This window comes from Mobula hypostoma, chromosome 2, assembly GCF_963921235.1.
Source record: "Mobula hypostoma chromosome 2, sMobHyp1.1, whole genome shotgun sequence".
NCBI classification, from domain to species: Eukaryota; Metazoa; Chordata; class Chondrichthyes; order Myliobatiformes; family Myliobatidae; genus Mobula; species Mobula hypostoma.
Window position 1 is genome coordinate 41,654,067 of NC_086098.1, and position 23,255 is coordinate 41,677,321.

The following is a 23,255-nucleotide window of genomic DNA, read 5'->3' on the forward strand; positions in this document are numbered from 1 at the left end:
AAAACACTTAGGTGCTGCAGGTAATGGGAGCACTTGTAAACAATTTTGTTTCCCCTGTTTAAGGAGATATATTATTTCATTGGCAGCTACTCAAAGATGGTTCACTAAGATGATCTTGAGTATGGAGGGATCATCACACAAGAACATGTTAAGCAGACTGGGACTCAGTGGAGTTTAGAAGAATGAGAAGTGATCTTACTGAAACATGGAAGATTCCTAGGTTGAATGGGGGTTTCCTCACTGGAAAGTTCGGAACTAGAGTTTATGAGGGGGGTGCTCATCCAAAACTAATATAAGGAACAATTTCTTTCCTCAGAGTTATAGTTCTTTGAAACTTTGCCCCTTGAGATATGCTGAGGGAGGAGTCTATGTGCATGTTTAAGTCTTGGAGGAACAGGTTGAAAATAGAGTCATAGAACACTGCATCACAACAACAGGCCCTTCATCCTGTCTAGTCCATGCTGAACCATTAGCCTGCCTAGTCTGATTGACCCGCACCCAGACCATAGTCCTCCGTACCCCTCCCATCCAATCTCTTAAATGTTAAAATCGAACCCACATCTGCCACTTCAGCTGGCAGCTCATTCCCCATTCTCACTACCCTCTGAGTTTCCCCCATGTTTCCCTTAAACAGTTTACTTTTCACCCTTCACCCAAGACCTCTAGTTCTAGTCTCACCCAACCTCAGCGGACAAAGCCTGCTTGCATTCACCTTATCGATATCCCTCATAAGCTCTATCAAATCTTCTCTCAATCTTCTATGTTCTGAGGAATGAAGTCCTAACCTATTCAATCTTTCCTTATAACTCAGGTCCTCCAGTCCCAGCAACATCCTCGTAAATTTTCTCTGCACTCTTTCAATCTTATTTACATCTTTCCTGTAGATTGGTGACAAAAACTAGACACATTACTCAAAATTAGGACACATACCACAACTCCTGTACTCAATACTTTGATTTATGAAGGACATTGTGCCAAAAGATTTCTTTATGACCCTATCTACCAGTGACAGACTTTCAGGGAATTACAGACCAGTATTCCCAGATCCCTCTGTTCCAAAGTACACTCCTCAGTGCCCTACTGTTCACTGTGTTGGACCTACCCTGGTTGGTCCTCCTAAAGTGCAATACCTCACATTTTCCTGCATTAAATTCCATCTGACACTTTTCAGCCCATTTCACTTGGTCCAGATTCTGCTGCATGCTTTGATTGTCTTCCTCGCTTTCCACTGCCCCCCAAATCCTACAAATTTTCTGGTCCAGTTGATCTGGATGACAAAGAACAAAGGCCCCAGTACACCACTAGTCACAGGCCCCCAGTCAGAGAGGCTACTATCTACAGCCAATCTCTGACTTCTTCCTCAAAGCCATTATCTAATCCAATTTACTACCACATCTTTAATGCCAAGTGACTGAACTTCTTGATCAACCTCTCATGTGGGATTTTGTCAAAGGCCTTGATAAAGTCCATGTAAATAACATCTACTGCCTTGCCTTCATCAACATTCCCGGTAACTTCCTCAAAAATCTGTAAGATTGGTTAGATACGACAAAGCCATATTGACTAACCCAAATTCATTCTTGTCTATCCAAATATTTCTGTATCTGTTCTCTTAGAATACCTTTTACTAACTTTCCCACTACTGATGTCAGGCTCACTGGCTGATAATTTTTGGCTGATTCTTAGAGCCTTTCTTAAACAATGGAACAACGTTAACTAGGCTCCAATCCTCCAGCACCTCACTATTTAACAGTGTGGGAGTTCTAGTCACTATTTAGAAAGTTAAAATTACCTGGTATCACAGCCTTAGCAACAATGTGCAATCTCTACATATTTGCTCCTCCAAATCTTGCTGACTGTTGGGTAAAATCCCTTTAACATGATCATAACTTTCTTATTTCTAGATCCACCGGGCAAGCTCTCCAGTCTGTCCTGACTGAGTACTGCCATGATATTTTCCATAACTCATGATGCCACTCCTTCCCGTGTAATTGCTCCTGCTTGGTCACATCTAAAACAACAGAACCCTGGAATATTGAGCTGCCAGTCCTGCCCCCTCCTGCAACCAATTGTCACTAATGGCAACTTTGTCATAATTGCAGGTGCTGATCCATGTCCTAAGCTCATCCGCCTTTCCCTCAATACTCTTTGCATTGAAATGTACGCAGATCAGAACGTTAGTCTCACCATGCTCAACCTTTTGATTCCTGACTTTGTAAGATTAACAACATCTTTCCCCACACCCTCTCCTCTATCTGCTCCAGCACTCTGGTTCCCATCCCCCTACAACTCTAGTTTAAACTCTCCCCTGGCAGCACTATCAAATCTTCCCACTGGATATTAGACCCCCCTCCCCCAAGTTCAGATGCAAACTGGCCCTTCTGTACAGGTACCCCTTTCCCTGGAAGAGAGGCCAATGATCCAAAAATCTGAAACCTTCCCTCCTGCTCCATCTCCTTAGCCATGTGTTAAATTGTATGATCTTCCCATTTCTGGCCCCTCCAGTATGTGGCAAGGGTAGCAATCCTGAGATGTTCACCCTGGAGGTCTTATCCTTTAACTTAGCATCTAGCTCCCTGTGCTCACTTTGACATAATCTCAGTGAAAGGCTGAGCACCCTTGAATGGCCTACTCCTTTTCCTATTTATGATCTTGGCAGAGAACATAAAAACGGACTGTAAAAGCTTTTATAGATATGTAAAAAGGAAAAGACTGATAAAGACAAATGTAGGTCCCCTGCAAACAGAAACAGGTGAATTGATTATGGGGAGCAAGGACATGGCAGACCAATTGAATAATTACTTTGGTTCTGTCTTCACTAAGGAGGACATAAATAATCTTCCAGAAATAGTAAGGGACAGAGGGTCCAGTGAGATGGAGGAACTGAGCGAAATACATGTTAGTAGGGAAGTGGTGTTAGGTAAATTGAAGGGATTGAAGGCAGATAAATCCCCAGGGCCAGATGGTCTGCATCCCAGAGTGCTTAAGGAAGTGGCCCAAGAAATAGTGGATGCATTAGTGATAATTTTTCAAAACTCGTTAGATTCTGGACTAGTTTCTGAGGATTGGAGGGTGGCTAATGTAACCCCACTTTTTAAAAAAGGAGGGAGAGAGAAACCGGGGAATTATAGGCCGGTTAGCCTAACGTCAGTGGTGGGGATACTGCTGGAGTCAGTTATCAAGGATGTGATAACAGCACATTTGGAAAGCGGTGAAATGATCGGACAAAGTCAGCATGGATTTGTGAAAGGAAAATCATGTCTGACGAATCTCATAGAATTTTTTGAGGATGTAACTAGTAGAGTGGATAGGGGAGAACCAGTGGATGTGGTATATTTGGATTTTCAAAAGGCTTTTGACAAGGTCCCACACAGGAGATTAGTGTGCAAACTTAAAGCACACGGTATTGGGGGTAAGGTATTGGTGTGGGTGGAGAATTGGTTAGCAGACAGGAAGCAAAGAGTGGGAATAAACGAGACCTTTTCAGAATGGCAGGCGGTGACTAGTGGGGTACCGCAAGGCTCAGTGCTGGGACCCCAGTTGTTTACAATATATATTAATGACTTGGATGAGGGAATTAAATGCAGCATCTCCAAGTTTGCGGATGACACAAAGCTGGGTGGCAGTGTTAGCAGTGAGGAGGATGCTAAGAGGATGCAGGGTGACTTGGATAGGTTGGGTGAGTGGGCAAACTCATGGCAGATGCAATTTAATGTGGATAAATGTGAAGTTATCCACTTTGGTGGCAAAAATAGGAAAACAGATTATTATCTGAATGGTGGCCGATTAGGAAAAGGGGAGGTGCAACGAGACCTGGGTGTCATTATACACCAGTCATTGAAAGTGGGCATGCAGGTACAGCAGGCGGTGAAAAAGGCGAACGGTATGCTGGCATTTATAGCGAGAGGATTTGAGTACAGGAGCAGGGAGGTACTACTGCAGTTGTACAAGGCCTTGGTGAGACCACACCTGGAGTATTGTGTGCAGTTTTGGTCCCCTAATCTGAGGAAAGACATCCTTGCCATAGAGGGAGTACAAAGAAGGTTCACCAGATTGATTCCTGGGATGGCAGGTCTTTCATATGAAGAAAGACTGGATGAACTGGGCTTGTACTCGTTGGAATTTAGAAGATTGAGGGGGGATCTGATTGAAACGTATAAGATCCTAAAGGGATTGGACAGGCTAGATGCGGGAAGATTGTTCCCGATGTTGGGGAGGTCTAGAACGAGGGGTCACAGTTTGAGGATAGAGGGGAAGCCTTTTAGGACCGAGGTTAGGAAAAACTTCTTCACACAGAGAGTGGTGAATCTGTGGAATTCTCTGCCACAGCAAACTGTTGAGGCCAGTTCATTAGCTATGTTTAAAAGGAAGTTAGATATGGCCCTTGTGGCTACAGGGGTCAGGGGGTATGGAGGGAAGGCTGGGGCGGGGTTCTGAGTTGGATGATCAGCCATGATCATAATAAATGGCGGTGCAGGCTCGAAGGGCCGAATGGCCTACTCCTGCACCTATTTTCTATGTTTCTATGTTTCTATGTTAAGAAAGAATGGCAGGAAAGTATAATAAAATGGCCACTTGGTTATTTGGTTGTTGTAAAAAGATTTTGTTAACAGTTCTATAAATTGATCTATTTTGCATTTTAGCAGCGTTCAACTTCAGAAATGACCTTCAACTTTGATGCAAACAAGCAGCAGCGGCAACTAATTGCTGAACTGGAAAATAAAAACAGGTAGGAACAATCGTGTGTCTTCACTGTGATACAATAGAAAGTCTCCTACTGATGTTGTTTTGCATTTGGGATTCAGTTCAGAAAATATTTTTATTCTCCTGTTCATCATTAGCTTTGTAGAAGTACAGGACAAAGATAAGTAGAACTGCCTAAAGGGAATATGAAAGGAACATTGAGAGATGTAATGATTTTATTGGAAGAAGAGCTGTGAAATGTAATGTGGTCTTGTTAAATAAAGCAATGATAAAACTAAAAAAGGAAGGGACACTGTGGTAGAGTTAGAGAGTAAAATATGCAAGGAAAAAAAATGTATGACAAAGCCTGGTTGTTTAAAAAAAAGGTGAGGACCAGACTGATTACAGAAAGCCCAAATAGGAGATAAAAAAGAAGCAAAGAGAGTTTATGGAAAAAATGTTGAGAGGAATACAAAGTGATTCCATATCCACTTGAACATGGTTAGAAGATGAGGGTGGCCCAATCGGACATGTGCAAGGAAATCCACTCAGGGAAGCAGAGAACAGGGCTGAGGTACTAACTGAAGAAGGAAAGATCTTTCATTGGATTCTTCATTTGAAACAGATTTCTTCATTGAAAACATGAGTATTATTTCACCAAATTACAGAGCATCAATGAGGGAACTGCAGGCGTCTTGATTTTTCCTGAATTTTCAAAAGTGATTTTATAAATTGCCAGATGATAGGCAGCATCAAAATTAAACCCTATGGAATAAGATGCAGTATGGATGGAAAATTGGATTATAAAAAGGAATGAGGAGGAGTAGAGGGAAGTATTCCGTAAAATTTTGCAAGGATGGATGCCAGAACCTCCATTTTTCTTTAACAGATTTAGGATTTTGGAACGCAGTTTCCTTATCTGCAGATGATGCAAAACTTGTAAGTGTGATGAACTGTGAAGAGAACAACTGGATTTTAATGATATATTGACAGATGTGGAATGGATGAAATTTAAGGCTGAGAAATGCCAAGTATTGTGCTTGGCGATGACACATTATAAGGCAATGTGTGAAAAGTGATAGAACAAAGAAAAATCTAAAGGTACATCTACTTAGTTGCCTGAAAATACCTGGTTAAGGTTAGAAAGTGACTAATAAATATTTTAGGCCATAGGCCTTAGATGTTTATAAATGAAGGTATTGGTTGCAATGCCAATTGAGGTGTAAGAAACAAAGTCAAGATGAAGTGCAGTATGACTCTGAAGGATTGTGTCAAACTGGGCAACACACATTAAGAAAGAATTAAGAGCTTTAGAGAGGTTGCACAAAGTGGTTTACTCAAAATATTGGTAATTTAAGTAGATTGAGGAGGTTGGGACTATTCTGCTTTGACAATGAGCCATTCATTTCCATCACAAACTTTGGGCACATGCTTTTTTTGTCCACAGGATTTATCCACCAGAAATCACTGTGCAATGGTTTACAGGTGGGGGTGGGAGTGCTTGGTCCTCAGCATTGACTTTGGACTCCATGAAGTCTCATGGAATGGGATCAAATATGGGTAAGATGGGGGACTTCAGTGTCCATCACCAAAAGAAGCTTGTAGCACAAGCACTGGCCAAGGTGACTGAGTTATGAAGCACACATCTGCCAAATTAAATCTGTGCCAGATAGTGAGTGAACCAATGCAAGGCACAAACCTGCCGGCCTCGTTCTCACCAGTCCGCACATGGCAGATTAATATTGGCATTTAGTATTCCACGTGAATGCTGAGGAAAAGACTGCGGTATTCACAATTGTGTTCAGCCAGAGGTACTAAGTGAACGATCCATCTCGGCTCCCTTCCCACCCTCACAGAAGATGGTCTCCAATCCATTTGGTTTAGTCCACCTGATATTAAAGTTCAAAAGTTCAAAGTAAAATTTATAATCCGAGTGCATACATGTCACTACATACTGCCCTGAGGTTCTTTTTCCTGCGGGCATACTCAGTAAATTTACAGAAGAGTAACTGTAAGCAGGATCAATGAACACCAACACGAGGAAATCTGCAGATGCTGGAATTTCAAGCAACACACATAAAAGTTGCTGGTGAATGCAGCAGGCCAGGTGGCATCTCCAGGAAGAGGTACAGTGTTCAATGAACACCAAAACTGTGCAAATGCAAATATAAATAAATAGCAATAAATAACAAGAGCATGAAATAACAAGATAAAGAGTCCTTAAATTGAGACCGTCAGTTGTGGGAACACCAGACAGAGAAGGAGTGTAGTTATCGCCTTTTGTTCAAGAGCCTGGTGGTTGAGGGGTAGTAACTGTTCTTTAACCTGATGGTGTGAGGCCTGAGGCTCTTGCATCTTCTACTTGATGGCAGCAGTGAGAAAAGAGCATGGCCTGGGTGGTGAGGATCTTTGATGATGGATGCTGCTTTTCTACAGCAACGTTTCTGATAGATGTGCTCAGTAGTTAGAATTGCTATACCCTAGATGTAGCAAATGCCGTGGTACTGTATCACTATGGCTATGGAAATGAAGATTGGTATTCCAGAAACCTGCACCTCCAGTCAAATTGTTGTAGTACCGTTGCAACACTGACATTTTCTCAACAGTATTGAAAATTGTCCATTTGTGTCTTTTTCACAAACAAATGAAATCCAGCTTATTACCATTTAAGCAAGTTCCTGCCCATCAGCACTAAATTGATGGAAGATGTCATTATTATATGACAAAATGGTACTTAGTCATCATAACCTGCTGACTGATACAAGTTTGGGTTTTTTTAAGGCCAACTTGGTACTAGATGGCAAGACAACCTGGGTTCGAGTATGCATCAAAGAGCTGATTTCAGGTGTGAGGTGAGAGTGTCTGTCCTTGACGTCAAGGCACCATTTGACCGGAAGTGTAACAGTGACATTCTTGTAAAACTGAAGCCAATGGCCATCTTGGGGAAATTATTCCAATGGTTGGAGTCATACGTCACAGAAAGGAACATGGCTGTGATTGGTGGAGGTCGATCTTTTCAGCCCATAGCGTGTCATCACAGTTTGTTTGTGGAATTCTGTCAGCCTATCCATCTTACGCTGCTGCTTCAAAGACTTTTCCATCATAATGTCAGAAGTGGAGATGCTTGATGACTGCACAATATTCACTTCTAATCACAACTCCTCAGCAAATGAAGCAGTCTATTTCTGCATGCAGCATAACATCCGTTTGTGGATCAGTGGGTGCCAACTGATGTTCATGTTACAATAGTATTAGGTATTGATTGTCAACAGTCAGCAGCCAGCAGCCAACTACCCTTGACATTCAACAGCCTGATTGCAACTGAGTTAACAATATCAACACACCTTGTGCTTCACCATTAACCAGAAACTCATCTGGGCCAGCCACATAAATACTGTGACTGGAGCAATTGAACAGATCTTGGGTTTCTGCTGGCAAGGGATGCGTTGATACCCAAACCCTTTTCACCATCTACAAAGTGCAGTTTCACAACATGGTGGACTGTTCACAGCCTGGAATAAATGCTGTACCAACAGCTATCAAGAAGCCCAACACCATCCCATGGTTACCCCATCCACCACAACAAGCATTCCCCTGAACCACTGACACACAATGCCCATTGTGTACATCATTTACCAAAAATACTGTAACTACTCACCCAGACAATGCCATTGGCTCCTCTTGAGCCACAACCTACAGCACCAAAGATATGAGTTTCAGGCACATGGGGACTTCACTTCCAGATCCCTCTCCTGTCGCTGGTGCTTTATCATTGCTAAATTCCAGAACTCCCTACCCCAGAGCTATGAGAGTTCCTTTCATTGAAAGACAGCGGAGGTTGAGAAATGCGGGTCATTGCTACCTTGTTGAGGGTAATGAAGGATGAGCAATAAACAATGTCTCTGTCTGTGATACTCAGATACCAGAAAATTAATATATTGAGGGGTTGGGGGAGTGGAAGATAAGCTAGCACCGTAGTTTGGCCAAAACTCCAGTGACTGCATTACAGGCTGTAACAATCCAAGAATGGATACAGAAGAGATTTGTGGCCAAAACCAAAAAAATTTAAAGGCTTTCAAATAGAGGGTTTGTGAAGGATCATTTTCATCAGCAAACAGGAAATCTGGAATTTTAAGGTTCATGTGAAGAGATTTTTCACTTTGACTCACTGTGTAGAAGATATTTGTTCATCATTTGAAATGCTATCACAACCAAAGTCAGGAGTCAAGGCCTTGCAAGTTGGGATTAGGCTGAAAAGGCACAAACACATTGGTGCAAATGGATATCTGTGTTGTATGTTTACTGTACCTAGTGTGATTGCATGTGTAATTCTCTTCAGATCTTTCAGAGAAAATAAATCCTTTTTGATCTTCCTTTCAGGGAGATCCTGCAAGAAATTCAGCGTCTCAGATTGGAGCATGAGCAGGCCTCCCAACAGACCCCAGAGAAAGCTCAGCAGAATCCGACCTTACTGGCTGAACTGAGGCTACTGAGGTGAGGTTTGGCATATCTCTCATTGGCCTTTATCTATCAGCTAGTTTCATTGCTTGTCAACATCTAACAATTGTAGTGTTATATATGTAAATAGAGCACTGTAAATATTGAATTGATTAGGTAGTATCTGTGGAAAGAGAAGCAGAATTAATGTTTCATTTCATTTACCTGCATTGTCATGTTAATTAGCAGTGTTCTCTCCCCTGATATGCAGGGAACTTATAATTAGTTTTGATCCTGGCACGGTAAGTAACGTAAGGCAGTGGCACTCAATCAGCTTTAGAAAATGGTTATTTGGTGTACGTATTTGCGTATTTGAGTTTTATACTTAAAATGATACACAGTTTGATGTAATATGTCCCTAGCACATGAACTATATTAATCACTTCAGACATCTGCACAAGACAAGATACGACAAGCAAGTATTGATTATTTTATAAAAAATGAATTGCCATTTACCTGAAGATAGGTATTTTCTTTAATTTTTCTTTTCCACATCACTGTATCACACAAAACAAAATTTGGTTTGAAGGTACACTTTTCAAAAGAAAAATTCAAAACTGAACCATCTTCTTTCTCAGTATTTCCAACAGATTCCTGCCATACATTATTCTTTAGTGAAGCTTGCTTTTTGCTCCATTTAAGGGGCGTCATCTTTTTAAGCTACACTTGTGTTAGTAAGTTGGCCATTTTCATATTTTTTGCATGATATACCAAACTCTCTAACTCAGCAATAGTGCATCCATTCTATTATCAATTTTAATCATTCCCTTATTTAACATGACCAGATTACACATAACAGCTCTTCTAATAAAATCATGAAACTTTTTGTGTCAATTATGACGTCCCTCAGGTTTCCTTTCATATTCTTTTAATAGCTCTACCTATCTTTGTGCTGAACCACTCCAAAGCTATTTGATGAACCAGAGCACCAACATGTTTTCCAAAATTTAATCCCTAATGCAAAACAATGCAACAGTAGACTTTCTGTATATCACGGCAAAGGGACATGATTGTTCCTACTTGTTTTTATTTTTCCAGTTCAGCAATTAGTTACCGCTACTGCTTGTTTGCAGCAAAGTTGAAGGCCATTTCTTGTAGAAATGCTAGAATGAAAAGTAGACCAAATTATAGAACTGTTAACAAAGTTTTATTTTACAACTAAACAACTAAATGGCTATCTGATTATACTTTCCTGCCATTCTTAAACATTGCCAAGCTTAAAAATAGGAACAGGAGTAAGCCATTCAAGGCTGCTCTGCCATTCACTAAGATTGTGACAGTAATGCCTCCCCTACCCCTTCACCATTTCCCATCCCCTTGTCCCTATAAGACCATAAGATACAGGAGCAGAAGTAGGCCATTCATCCCATTGAGTCTGCTCCACCATTCAATCATGAGCTGATCCAGTTCTTCCAGTCATCCCCACTCCCCTTGCCTTCTCCCCATACCCTTTGATGCCCTGGCTAATCAAGAACCTTAAATGATCCCTTTGACTTGGCCTCAACAGCCACTCGTGGCAACGAATTCCACAGATTTATCACCCTCTGCCTAAAGTAAATTCTCTGCATCTCCATTTCAGATGGACGTCCTTCAATCCTGAAGTCGTGCCCTCTTGTCCTGGAATCCCCTACCATGGGAAATAACTTTGCCATATCTAATCTATTCAGGCCTTTTAACATTTGGAATGTTTCTATGAGATTCCACCACCCCCCCATTCTCCTGAACGCCAGGGAATACAGCCCATGAGCTGCTAGACGTTCCTCATACGGTAACCCTTTCATTCCTGGAATCATTCTCGTGATTCTTCTCTGAACCCTCTCCAATGTCAGTACAGTATATCCTTTCTAAAATAAGGAGCCCAAAACTGCACACAGTACTCCAAGTGAGGTCTCTCAAGTGCCTTATAGAGCCTCAACATCACATCCCTGCTCTTATATTCTGTACCTCTAGAAACGAATGCCAACATTGCATTCATCTTCTTCACCATCGACTCAGCCTGGAGGTTAACCTTTAGTGTATCCTGTACAAGGACTCCCAAGTCCTTTTGCATCTCTGCATTTTGAATTCTCTCCCCATCTAAATAATAATTTGCCAGTTTATTTCTTCCACCCAAATGCATGACCATACACTTTCCAACATTGTATTTCATTTGCCACTTCTTTGCCCATTCCCCTAAAATATCTAAGTCTCTCTGCAGGCTCTCTGTTTCCTCAACACTACCTGCTCCTCCACCTATCTTTATATCATTGGCAAATTTAGCCACAAATCCATTAATCCCATAGTCCAAATCATTGACGTACATCTTAAAAAGCAGTGGGCCCTACACTGACCCCTGTTGAACTCCACTCGTAACTAGCAGCCAGCCAGAATAGGATCCCTTTATTCCCACTCTCTGTTTTCTGCCGATCAGCCAATGCTCCACCCACGCTAGTAACTTCCCAGTAATTCCATGGGATCTTATCTTGCTAAGCAGCCTCATGTGCAGCACCTTGTCAAAGGCCTTCTGAAAATCCAAGTACACCACGTCTACTGCATCTCCTTTGTCTACCCTACTTGTAATTTCCTCAAACAATTGCATTAAGTTTGTCAGGCAGGATTTTTCTTTCAGGAAACCATGCTGACTTTGGCCTATCTTGTTATTTGCCTCCAGGTACTCTGTAATCTCATCCCTAAAAATCAATTCCAACAACTTCCCAACCACTGATGTCAGGCTAACAGGTCTATAGTTTCCTTTCTGCTGCTTCCCACCCTTTTGCAATTTTCCAGTCATCCGGTACATTGAAAGATCATTGTTAATGCCTCCACAGTCTCTCCAACTACTTCCTTCAGAACCCAAGGGTGCATTCCATTAGGTCCGGGAGATTTATCCACCCTCAGACAGTTAAGCTTCCTGAGCCACTTCTCAGTCATAATTTTCACTGCATATACTTCACTTCCCTGACTCTCTTGAATGTCTGGTATACTGCAGATGTTATCTACTGTGAAGACTAATGCAAAATATGCATTCGGTTCCTCTGCCATCTCTGTGACTCTCTCATTAAAATATCTCCAGCATCATTTTCTATTGGTCCTATATCTACCTTCAACTCTCTTTTACTGTTTATATACTTAGAAAAGCTTTTAGAATCTTTGATATTAGTCGCCAGCTTCCTTTCATAATTAATCTTTTCCTTCCTAATGACTTTCTTAGTTTCTTTCTGCAAGCTTTTAAAAGCTCCCCAATCCTCAGCCACTGTAGTGTCCTTCTTCCATTCGAAAATTTCTTCTTGTGTCCCTCTCTCATGTCATCTCCTTGCCTGCCCATGGCCTCCCTCTGGTGCTCCTCCCCCCCCCCCCCACCTTTCTTTCTTCCATGGCCTTCTGTCGCTTTCACCAATCAACTTCCCAATCTTCCCTGCTCTTTGCTTCATTCCTCCCCCTTCAAGTTTCACTTGTCACCTAGCGTTTCTCCCTCCCCTCCCCCCACCTTTCAAATCTCCTCCTCAGCTTTCTGTCCTCCAGTCCTGCCAAAAGGTTCTGGCCCAAAACATCGACTGTTCTCTTTTCCATTGATGCTGCCTGGCCTGCTGAGTTCCTCCAGCATTTTGTGTGTGTTGCTTGGATTTCCAGCGTCTGCAGATTTTCTCTTGTTTGTGATTGTGACTGATCTGACTTCCCTCAAACTTAGGTTGAGATGTCTTGTACCATTGCTGTAGAAGATCAGGCATCTTCATGTCCTGAGAGGCACTTTCAATTATAACATCTATATTTTGCTGACTTTCACAAACACACAATGATTGCATTTTATAAACACAAGAGATTCTGCAGATGATGGAAATCCAGAGCAACGCCCACAAAAAGCTTGAGGAACTCAGCTGGTCAGACAGCATTTATGGAAATGAATAAACAGTCGACATTTCAGGCCGATCGTTGCATTTTCACATCTTCTGCACGTTTCCTCCCACATTCCAATGATGAACAGGTCAATAGATTAATTGGTCATGTGTGTAATCAAACAGTGTAGACTCGTTGGGCCAGAAGTGCCTGTTACTGTGCTGTGTCTCTAAGTTATAAATTACAGTTATTATTGTTATAACCCTAAAAGTCCGAAAGAGGCTATCCTGAACACTTCAGTGACCGGGATAAATTCCTGGAACCACCAGCTCACCATCAGCACCGTCTAGGCAGTTATCTGTCCATTTTATCAAATTATGTGCTTAAATTGATAGAAGTTCAGATTTTTAATCTGTTATGTAAGAACTAAAGGTAGTGCTTATCCTGATACTGTGATAGCACTAACCTCTGAAGTCTAAGAAGTACCCAATTTATTTGGAGACATCTGTCTTCAAGCTTTGCCACTGATGTTTCAATAAAAGAATCAATAAATTCTGATTTGAATCTCCTTTTTCTTAACTATATTGTTCACTTATGCAAGTTTTCAATTATTAAAAAAAACAATTTGCACTTCACCACAGATTAAAAAGCTGTATAAGTATTCTGTATTTATATTTTAATCGAGTAATCTGTCACAGGAGGAGGATATTCAGTTCACCCTACCATAACATATTTACTGATTAACAGTAAATGAATATCCTATGTCTCAACTTAATGTTTGGTTATTGCGATTGCAGTGCCTGCAATGTTCAGCACTGGAGCCTCAGTTACTTGATGTAAACTATGCTTTTTAGTTCTCAGTGAAACCACAGAGTGGAGTAAGATGCCACACAGATTGACCACTTCACCTGACTCAAGCCCTCTGCTGGTGGGTTTTATGGACTACCTCTCCCAGCTATTCCAAAATGAGTGAAAGTTAAAATCATGCTTTCTTTTTAAGTGCACGGATAGGAATCAGATAGAAAGGAATGATGCTTGAAGAGATGAATCGTTTCAGCCAAAATATTTTAAGAATAGATCCTCAAGAAAAAAAGTTATTTTCCTGAACATCTTGATGTAGTTTTCTGTTTTATTTCCTTATGAATTGCTTCTTGCCTGATGGACTCAATGTAAATTAATCAGGCTCCATTAGAAGACAACCAGCTGACTCCTCCAGGCAATGAATTGCCTTAGCAGGACAAATATCTAAATCCTTTTCAAATACCTTCACAATCATTTTAGGATTTTTTTTACCTGATAATTTTATTTGTGCCAAGCAATCATTTTGACACATTGACATCTTGCTCAGGTAGTCAAGTTATTGTATCTGCTGAGCTAGTTTGAGTGGTATTTTCACATAAACTGTATCCTGAGGCCAAATAAGTACCTTTGAAACCCATTTAGGAAGGCAGTCACTGTGCAACTAATGAAGCTAAAAAGGGACTCTGTCTTTAGCCAATTACTGTGGATTCCGATTAATTGGGACATGCTGGGACCAGTACATTTTGGCCCAGTTAAGCAGTTTCCCCAATTAGCAGAAATTTCATGAGGAAAGTTAAAAAGGAAAATAAAAACAAACTACTATTTATCTGAGTAACAATTTATATATTTAAATGAAACAACAAATTAGAACACTATCAATAGCTCTACATACTGTAAAACTGTGTATTAGTTCCTAATAGTTATTGGTGGAGGTATTCATCGGTAGTGCTGCTCTTTAGAGTGTAAATGAGTGAAATCAACACAGACACAGTGCAAATAATTGACTGCTTTCATACAATGTTTTGGATGATTACATCCTCCAAATCTTCGTTTTCATTATAACATTCAAGATGATTGCCAATACCTTTGTAATTCCTAATTTGTTGAAGTAGTGAAATTGTTTCACTTTAGCTCCGGCTGTTTCTAGCATCTCCAAGCCTGAATGCTTGAAACTCTGGTAAGCATAAGTTACAAATGGTCTTTCTCTCCTGCAATGTGTGACAAAATCACTGCTTTTTGAACACGAGCACACACGACTGACGTTATTTAAAAAATGATCATGGAGTGCTATGCAAGTGCACACAACTAACACTAATTAGACACTGTTTGGCAACACTCCTGTCCCATTTAAGTGGCATAGCGTCCCAAATAAGTGAAAAGCATAAAGTGAAAATATGCAGATGTTGGAAATCCAAACAACACACACAAAATGCTGGAGGAACTTGGCATCTATGGAAAATTATTTGCTTGATTTAGTTTTTATTCGTCAAGAATTGTCCCAGATAAATGGCAGCCCCGATTAACTGATGGCCCAGTTAGCCGGAATACGTTGAGTGAGCCATTCTGTTTGAAGATCTGTGCGAATATCATTAATCAGAAATACAAGGAAAGGTGTTGTGATTTGCATAATTGCTCTTCCCACTGACTAAATTTAGACTAGATAATTCTGATGTGCAATGCTGCTTCTGTCACAACGTCTGCGATATTAAAGTTATGTTCAGAGTCATTAGTTCTCCTTTCCCTTCAGTTGATCAACTTTTCTTTAATTCAATTGAAAACTAGAAATGAGTACAGCATTGGAAAGGGGAATCAAACATAAATTGATTTTTACTGTATCTCCTCACCTTCACAAAAAAAGTTCATTTTAATGAATAAAGACAATATATTGTTATTCTTCCCTCACTCAAGATTTTCCCTGTTTTCTTCAGCTAGATAGATAACTCCAGTCCCGGCGTAGCGGTAGTTGAAGGCGTTTTATTATTCACCCGTGCGTTACAGTACGCAAGGAGCCAGTGTAAAAAGACATTAACTTCACACCGTCCTCATGAAAAGTAGATTCAAATATTGATCAAAACTCCTTCAACTCTCAACAAATTGCTTCTAACTGACTGAAATGTGCAAATGATAGTAAACTGGCCGGCCCAATGATGAAAACTAATTGCTTAATAACATGATTTTGAGTAATCAACGACAGCTGTGAACTTACAATTAAGCAGTGAGGTCTAGTAATTAGAAATAAACAAACCACATCCGGAAGACATAGCAGTTATAATACCTGAACTTTTAGAGGTGCCAGTTATATGCTCAAAGGTGCTAAACATTTCTTACAATGAAGCAGTGTTTCAGTCATATTTCATTAGGTGCTTCTGTTTACAAGGATTAGCTGTGAACCTCTGTTGCAGAATATATGGAATTATGAAGAGATTTTATGTTGTGTTCGCCGAGTTTGGCAATTAGCATGCAGACCTTTTATCACCAGTCGAGGTGACATCCTCAATGCACAGTTGTTGGGGTTTCTTTCTGGGAGTGCTCACATTTATATAGAGCCCCATTCACTTGCCTCAGTCCTGATTGGCTATCCCTTCAGTTGTCCTTTGAATTCTATTGGTTTGTGTTTCTTTGGCTCTTAGGGGCTCGTAGATGGCGTCTGTTTCGATATGTTTGTTTACAGAGCTATCAGAAGAGATCCATGCTTCTAAAAACTCTTGTGCCTGCTTCATGTCTGCCTGCACCAGAATCTCTGTGGTGCCCCAGTTAGAGTGGTGTCCTTCATGGTTTTCACATACCGAGATCAGCGACAGTGGGTCATGTCTCCGTACCACCAGTTTGTGTTCTTGTAAACGAGTTGAGAGCTTACGTCCTGTCTAGCCAGCGTAGTTCTTGTTGCAGTCTCCAAAGGTGATCGCCTCAACCTGAGCTACCAATATTCACCACCAACCTAATTATGAAGACTCTCATACCAAGAAAGAGTTAAGATGTTGTACAGCACAGGCTGTTTGACCATCCATGTCTATAATGCCAGTCAAGAACTGTTCATTTTCCAGAACCACTGCCTTCTATACCATGGAAGTGCTTTGAGTGCTCATCTGAATGTTTCTCGCATCTCGTGAGAGTACTTGGAAGAGATCGGAGCAGAATTAGGCTATTTGTACATCGAGTCTCCACCGCCATTTGATCATGGCTGACTGTGTTTGCTGCTGCTTCAGAGGGTGCATTCCAGATTTCAAGCACTTTCTAGAATGGTAAAATTTTTCTGTAGATCCGTCTTACCTCAAACAAATATCCTTAGGTATTAGACGGCTTTGTTAAGGGGTAAGATTTTATCACTGTTCATCCTATCTCTGCCCTTCATCAATTTCTGCATCCCACTCAGGCCCTCCCTCATCATTTTCTGCCCCAAGAAAAACAATGCCAATCTATTCCTCGTGACAACCTATCTGGTCTCTCATAACATAAGCACTTTATCCCAAGCTACGTCCTGGTGAATCTCCTCTGCACTTTCTCCAGTGCAGTTGTATTGATCCTATAGAACTGCACTTAGAGCTCCAGATGTAGTCTAAGTAATGTTTTTTGTAGTTGTACCATAATCTCTCTGCTATGTATTCTGTACTCCAGCTATTGAAGATGAGCATTCTGTGTTACTGCTTCATCAACTTGTCTATCTGTTGCAAGTTCCACATCCAAGTTTATTGTCATAGTCATAAATGTCCAGGGTATAAATGCCATGAAGATTAGGTTTTTGAAGTAGTAGAAAGTACATTACAAATATGACAAACACAAATCAGCTTCAAATTCTGTCTTCAGGGATCCTTAGACAATAAAACCATGGTCCCACTGGTGCTCAGTACTCCATGAGCCTTACTATTCATGGGGTATCACCTAGTTTGGTTAGTTCTCCCAAGTGTGAACATTGTCAGAAATGCAGCAGTCAACAAGTGAAAGGCACTGTGGTCATTGGAAAAGACAAAATATTTTGAGCAGAACCCATGTCAAAAGTAGAAGTGGAAATGCAAATTTTCAGGTACACCCAAGCAAAATGACAGAGGCAGGAGAGGGAAGAGTAGCAGATTGAAATGGGGGAAAGATTCTGGCTTCTCCCATCGAGAGAATGCCTGTGCATTTCACTTGAGCTTATCTGATACAAGGCATGTCTCACTCTAAAATGAGGTGAAATGTTCAGGTGAAATAAACACTGGCCAGACAGAGATCAAGATAAGTTGACATTATTTTAATTAATGGAAGATTTCCTTGAGAGCTAGGAAAATTAGTAGCATCTTATTTGGCAAGAGATTGTTTTCTTTCTGATATCTTTAACGTCACTTCTACACCCAGCCTGTGACGAGCTGGAAGGCATTCCTTGGGAGCAAGAATGCCAGTCTCCCAACTCAGTTTGTGTTCTTGGTCACTGTGCATGATGTAAGTTCTGCATGATTTCCAATTCTTTTGTGAACTAATTCCACTGTTCCTCTTTAAGAAATGTAGATTATTTGTCATTTCACTAATTTCACAGCAAAGGTGTTTATTATATTGCAAATTTCAGTGATGGGTAGACATGTTTTCTGAATTCATTGACATTAACCATTCCTTGAAGAGGATCCCATATTGCCTTTGTTCTGCAAGTAATTAGACTACCTCACCTCTTAATACAGATGTATCCCTTTTGCAATATGAATGTAGCCCTTTGACCCCTTAGACTGAATATGGTGTCTTTCATGTGTATCCTTCTCCTGTCCTCCTCCAATTGTTAGTGGTTAGATCCAGCATTTTAGAATACTCAGCTGGAATAAAGCATTTAACTTCACTGACCAAAATAAGGTGCAATAGTTACTGTACTCAGTTCACTCAGCATCCAGATAAAAGATACATCGACATACAGCTTTTTATCGGTGTTTGCAATCAAGGATTTCCCAGGATATTTGGGTGTGGGATGTGTATTGGTTGTGAAGACATGCCAACAAATTAGCTTCGTTTGCCAGAAAATTGCATAGAAGTGTGATCTTAATCACTTTTCACCTCTTTGCTCATTTCTAACCTTGTATTTTATTACAAAATCTCAATTTGTAATAAAATCTTTCACAAATTATCTACAGGGAAAAAAAGAGTCAAATATGCAAAATGTTTATTTGTCTTTTTGATGACAAATGCATCCCAGTGTGACTAAATTTCCAATGTAATTAACGTAATATGCTATTGAATTTGCCAAGGTAAATATTCTTAAGCCAAGTTTCTGGAGTTTAATTGTAAATTCATTGCATGCACTGGACACAAACATGTCTTTAATTGGCAACTAAAAATTAAAAAAGTGTCAGAAATTGAGTAAAAACAGAGAATCACGCAAAAATACTGGAGGAACTCAGCAGGCCAAGCAACATTTATGAAAATGAGTAAATAATTGACGTTTCCATATGACCTTTGGCCTATCAAGTCTGCTCCACTATTTCATCATGGCTGATCCAATTTTCCCCTCAGCCCCAATTCCTGCCTTCTCCCTGTATCCCTTCATGCCCTGACCAGTCAAGAATCTATCAACTTCTGCCTTAAATATACATAAAAGCTTGGCCTCCACCACTGCTTGTGGCAAAGAATTCCACAGATTCACCACTCTCTGGCTGAAGAAATTCCTCTTCATCTCCATACTAAAGGATGACCCTCTATTCTGAGGCTGTGTCCTCTGGTCTTAGACTTTCCGACCATAGAAAACATCCTCTCCACATCATATCTATCAAGGCTATTCGATAGGTCTCAATGAAGTCACTCCTCATTTTTCTGAATTCTAGTGAATACAGGCTCAGAGCCATCAAGTGCACTTCATATGCCAAGCCATTCAATCCTGTAATCATTTTCCTGAACCTCCTTTGAATGCTGTCCAGATTCAGCTCATTCTTTCTACAATAAAGGACACAAAACTGCTCAGCATACTCCAAGTGAGGCCTCACCAGTGCTTTATAAAGCCTCAACATTACACCTTTGCTTTTATATTCTCGTCCTCTTGAGATAAATGCTTACATTGCATTTGCCTTCCTCACTGCAAACTCAAGCTGCAAATTAGCCTTTAGGGAATCCTGCATAAAAATCCCCAAGTCCATTTGCACCTCAGATTTTTATATTTTCTTTCTGTTTAGAAAATAGTCAACCCTTTTATTTCTTCTGCTAAAGTGCATGACCATTCATTTCCTGACACTCTTCCATCTGCCATTTCTTTGCCCATTCTCCTAATCTGTCTAAATTCTGTGCCCTCTCTACTTCCTCAAAACTACCTGCCCTCCATCTATTTTCATATCAACTGTGAACTTTGCACCAAAGCCATCAATTTCATCATCCAAATCATTGACATATAATGTAAAAAGAATCAGTCCTAAGACAGACCCCTGTGGAACATCACTAGTCACTGGCAGCCAACGAGAAAAGGTTCCCTTTATTCCCACTCTTTGCCTCCTGCCAATCAGCCACTGCTTTACCCATGTTTGAATGTTTCCGGTAATACCACGGGCTCGCAGTTTGTTAAACCGGTACCTCGTACAAACCCTTCTGAAAAATCCAAGAAGGCAACATCAATCATTTTTCCTTTGTCCATCCTGTTTGTTATTTCTTCAAATAATTCCAACAAATTTGTCAGGCAAGATATTCCCTTAAGAAAATCATGCTGACTACGGCCTATTTTATCATGTGCCTCCAAGTAACCTGAGATCTCATGCTTAATCATCGACTCCAATATCTTCCCAACCACTGAGGTCAGTCTAACTGGCCTATAATTTCCTTTCTTCTGCCTCTCTCCCTTCTTGAAGAGTGGAGTGACATTTGCAATTTTCTAGTCTTCCGGAACCATTCCAGAATCTAGTGATTCTTGAAAGAATTACTAATGCCTCCATGATCTCTTCAGCCACCTCTTTCAGAACCTTGGGCTGTACACCATCTGCTCCGTGTGACTTACCTAGCTCAGACCTTTCAGTTTCCCAAAAACCTTCTCCCTAGTTATGATACCTTCACACACTTCATACACCTGGAACTTCCACCATACTGTTCGTGTCTTCCATAGCGAAGACTGATGCAAATTACTTATTCAGTTCATCTGCCATTTCCTTGTATCCCATTGCTACCTCCCCGGCATCGTTTTCCAATAGGCCGATATCCATTCTCGCCTCTCTTTTACACTTTATGTGTCTGAAAAAACTTTTGGTATCCTCTTCAATATTATTGGCTAGCTTACTTTCATATTCAATCATTCGATTTTACCTTCTTAATGACTTTTTAGTTGCCTTCTGTTGGTTTTTCAAAGCTTCCCAATCCACTAACTTTCCACTAATGTGGTTTCTCTATTATATGGCCTTTCGCTGGCTTTTATGCTGGCGTTGACTTCTCTTGTTAGCCATGGTTTTGCCATCTTTCCTTTAGAATACTTCTTCCTCTTTGGGGTGTATATATTCTGTGCCTTCTGAATTGATTCCAGAAATTGCAGCCATTGCTGCTCTGCTGTCATCCCTGCCAGTATTCTTTTCCAATCAATTCTGGCCAACTCCTCTCTCATGCCTCTGTAATTCCCTTTACTCCTCGGTAATACTGGCACATCTGACTTCAGCTTCTCCTCCTCAAATTTCAGGGTGAATTTGATCATGTTATGATCATTTACCCCTAAGGGTTCTTTTACTTTAAGCTTGCTAATTAATTCCAGATCATTGCACAACACTCAATCCTGAATAGCTGATCCCCTAGTGGGCTCAACCACGAGCTGCTCTTAAAAGCCATCTCATTGGCACTCTAGAAATTCCCCCTCCTGGAATCTAGCACCAACCTGATTTTCCTTAACTGCATATTGAATTCCTTCATGGCTATTGTAACATTGCCCTTTTAGCAAGCATTTTCTATCTCCCATTGTGATTTGTGGGCCACATCCTTACTACTGTTTGGGGGTCTGTATATAACTCCCATCAGGGTCCTTTTACCCTTACAGTTCCTTAGCTCTATTCACAAAGATTCAACATCTTCCGACCCTGTGTCACCTCTTTCTACTGATTTGATTTCATTTTTTACCAAGAGAGCAATGCTGCCTCCTCTGTCTTCCTGCCTGTCCTTTCGATACCATGAGTATTCTTAGACATTAAGCTCCCAGCTGTAATCTTCCAGGCATGATTCTGCGATGCTTACAACATATACCTGCCAATATGCAATTGTGCTACATTCATCTACCATATTCCACATACTGCACTCAACCATAATACCTTCATTCCTGTATTCGCTTTTGTCCACCTTTTACATTGCAACTCATCTGCAATTTTGCCCTATCAACAGCCTCTCCTCACTACACATTGCCTCTGTTTGTAAACCAGCTGCCTCATCTTTGGCACTATTATCTACCTTTCCTATGATACCTCTTGCAGTGAAATATATGCAGCTCAGGACACTAAGACCATAAGACAAAGGAGCAGAAGTAGGCCATTGGCCCATCGAGTCTGCTCCGCCATTTTATCATGAGCTGATCCATTCTCCTACTTAGTCCCACTCCCCCGCCTTCTCACCATAACCTTTGATGCCCTGGCTACTCAGATACCTTTGAATCTCTGCCTTAAATACACCCAATGACTTGGCCTCCACTGCTGCCCGTGGCAACAAATTCCATAGATTCACCACCCTCTGACTAAAAAAATTTCTTCGCATTTCTGTTCTGAATGGGCACCCTTCAATCCTTAAGTCATGCCCTCTCGTACTAGACTCCCCCATCATGGGAAACAACTTTGCCACATCCACTCTGTCCATGCCTTTTAACATTCGAAATGTTTCTATGAGGTCTTCCCTCATTCTTCTAAACTCCAAGGAATACAGTCCAAGAGCGGACAAATGTTCCTCATATGTTAACCCTCTCATTCCCGGAATCATTCTAGTGAATCTTCTCTGTACCCTCTTCAACGTCAGCACATCCTTTCTTAAATAAGGAGACCAAAACTGCCCACAGTACTCCAAGTGAGGTCTCACCAGCGCCTTATAGAGCCACAACATCACATCCCTGCTCCTATACTCCATACCTTTAGAAATGAATGCCAACATTGCATTCGCCTTCTTCACTACTGACTCAACCTGGAGGTTAACTTTAAGGGTATCCTGTACAAGGACTCCCAAGTCCCGTTGCATCTCAGACTTTGAATTCTTTCCCCATTTAAATAATAGTCTGCCCGTTTATTTTTTCTGCCAAAGTGCATAACCATGCACTTTCCAACATTGTACTTCATTTGCCACTTCTCTGTCCATTCTTCCAATCTATCCAAGTCTCTCTGCAGACTCTCTGTTTCCTCAGCACTACCGGCCCCTCCACCTATCTTTATATTGTCAGCAAACTTAGCCACAAAGCCATCTATTCCATATATTCCACTAGTCGCACCATGCTCAACCTTCTGGTTCCTAACTTTGTCTGACGTTTTCCCAACCTCTCCACTGACTGTTCTGGCTATTGGGTTCCCATTCCCCTGCAG

General features: G+C 40.9%; 1 protein-coding gene across 11 annotated transcripts in view; it reads left to right on the plus strand.

Moving 5' to 3' along the window:
- Positions 1-23,255, plus strand: part of LOC134339515 (dystrobrevin beta) — a 587,877-nt gene that overhangs the window by 474,024 nt on the left and 90,598 nt on the right. For all 11 annotated transcript variants that reach the window (XM_063036126.1, XM_063036119.1, XM_063036153.1 and 8 more), the window contains 2 exons: positions 4,644-4,729; positions 9,064-9,177. In XM_063036126.1, coding sequence (XP_062892196.1) covers positions 4,644-4,729; positions 9,064-9,177 — 200 coding nt within the window. The remainder of the gene's footprint in view (positions 1-4,643; positions 4,730-9,063; positions 9,178-23,255) is intronic.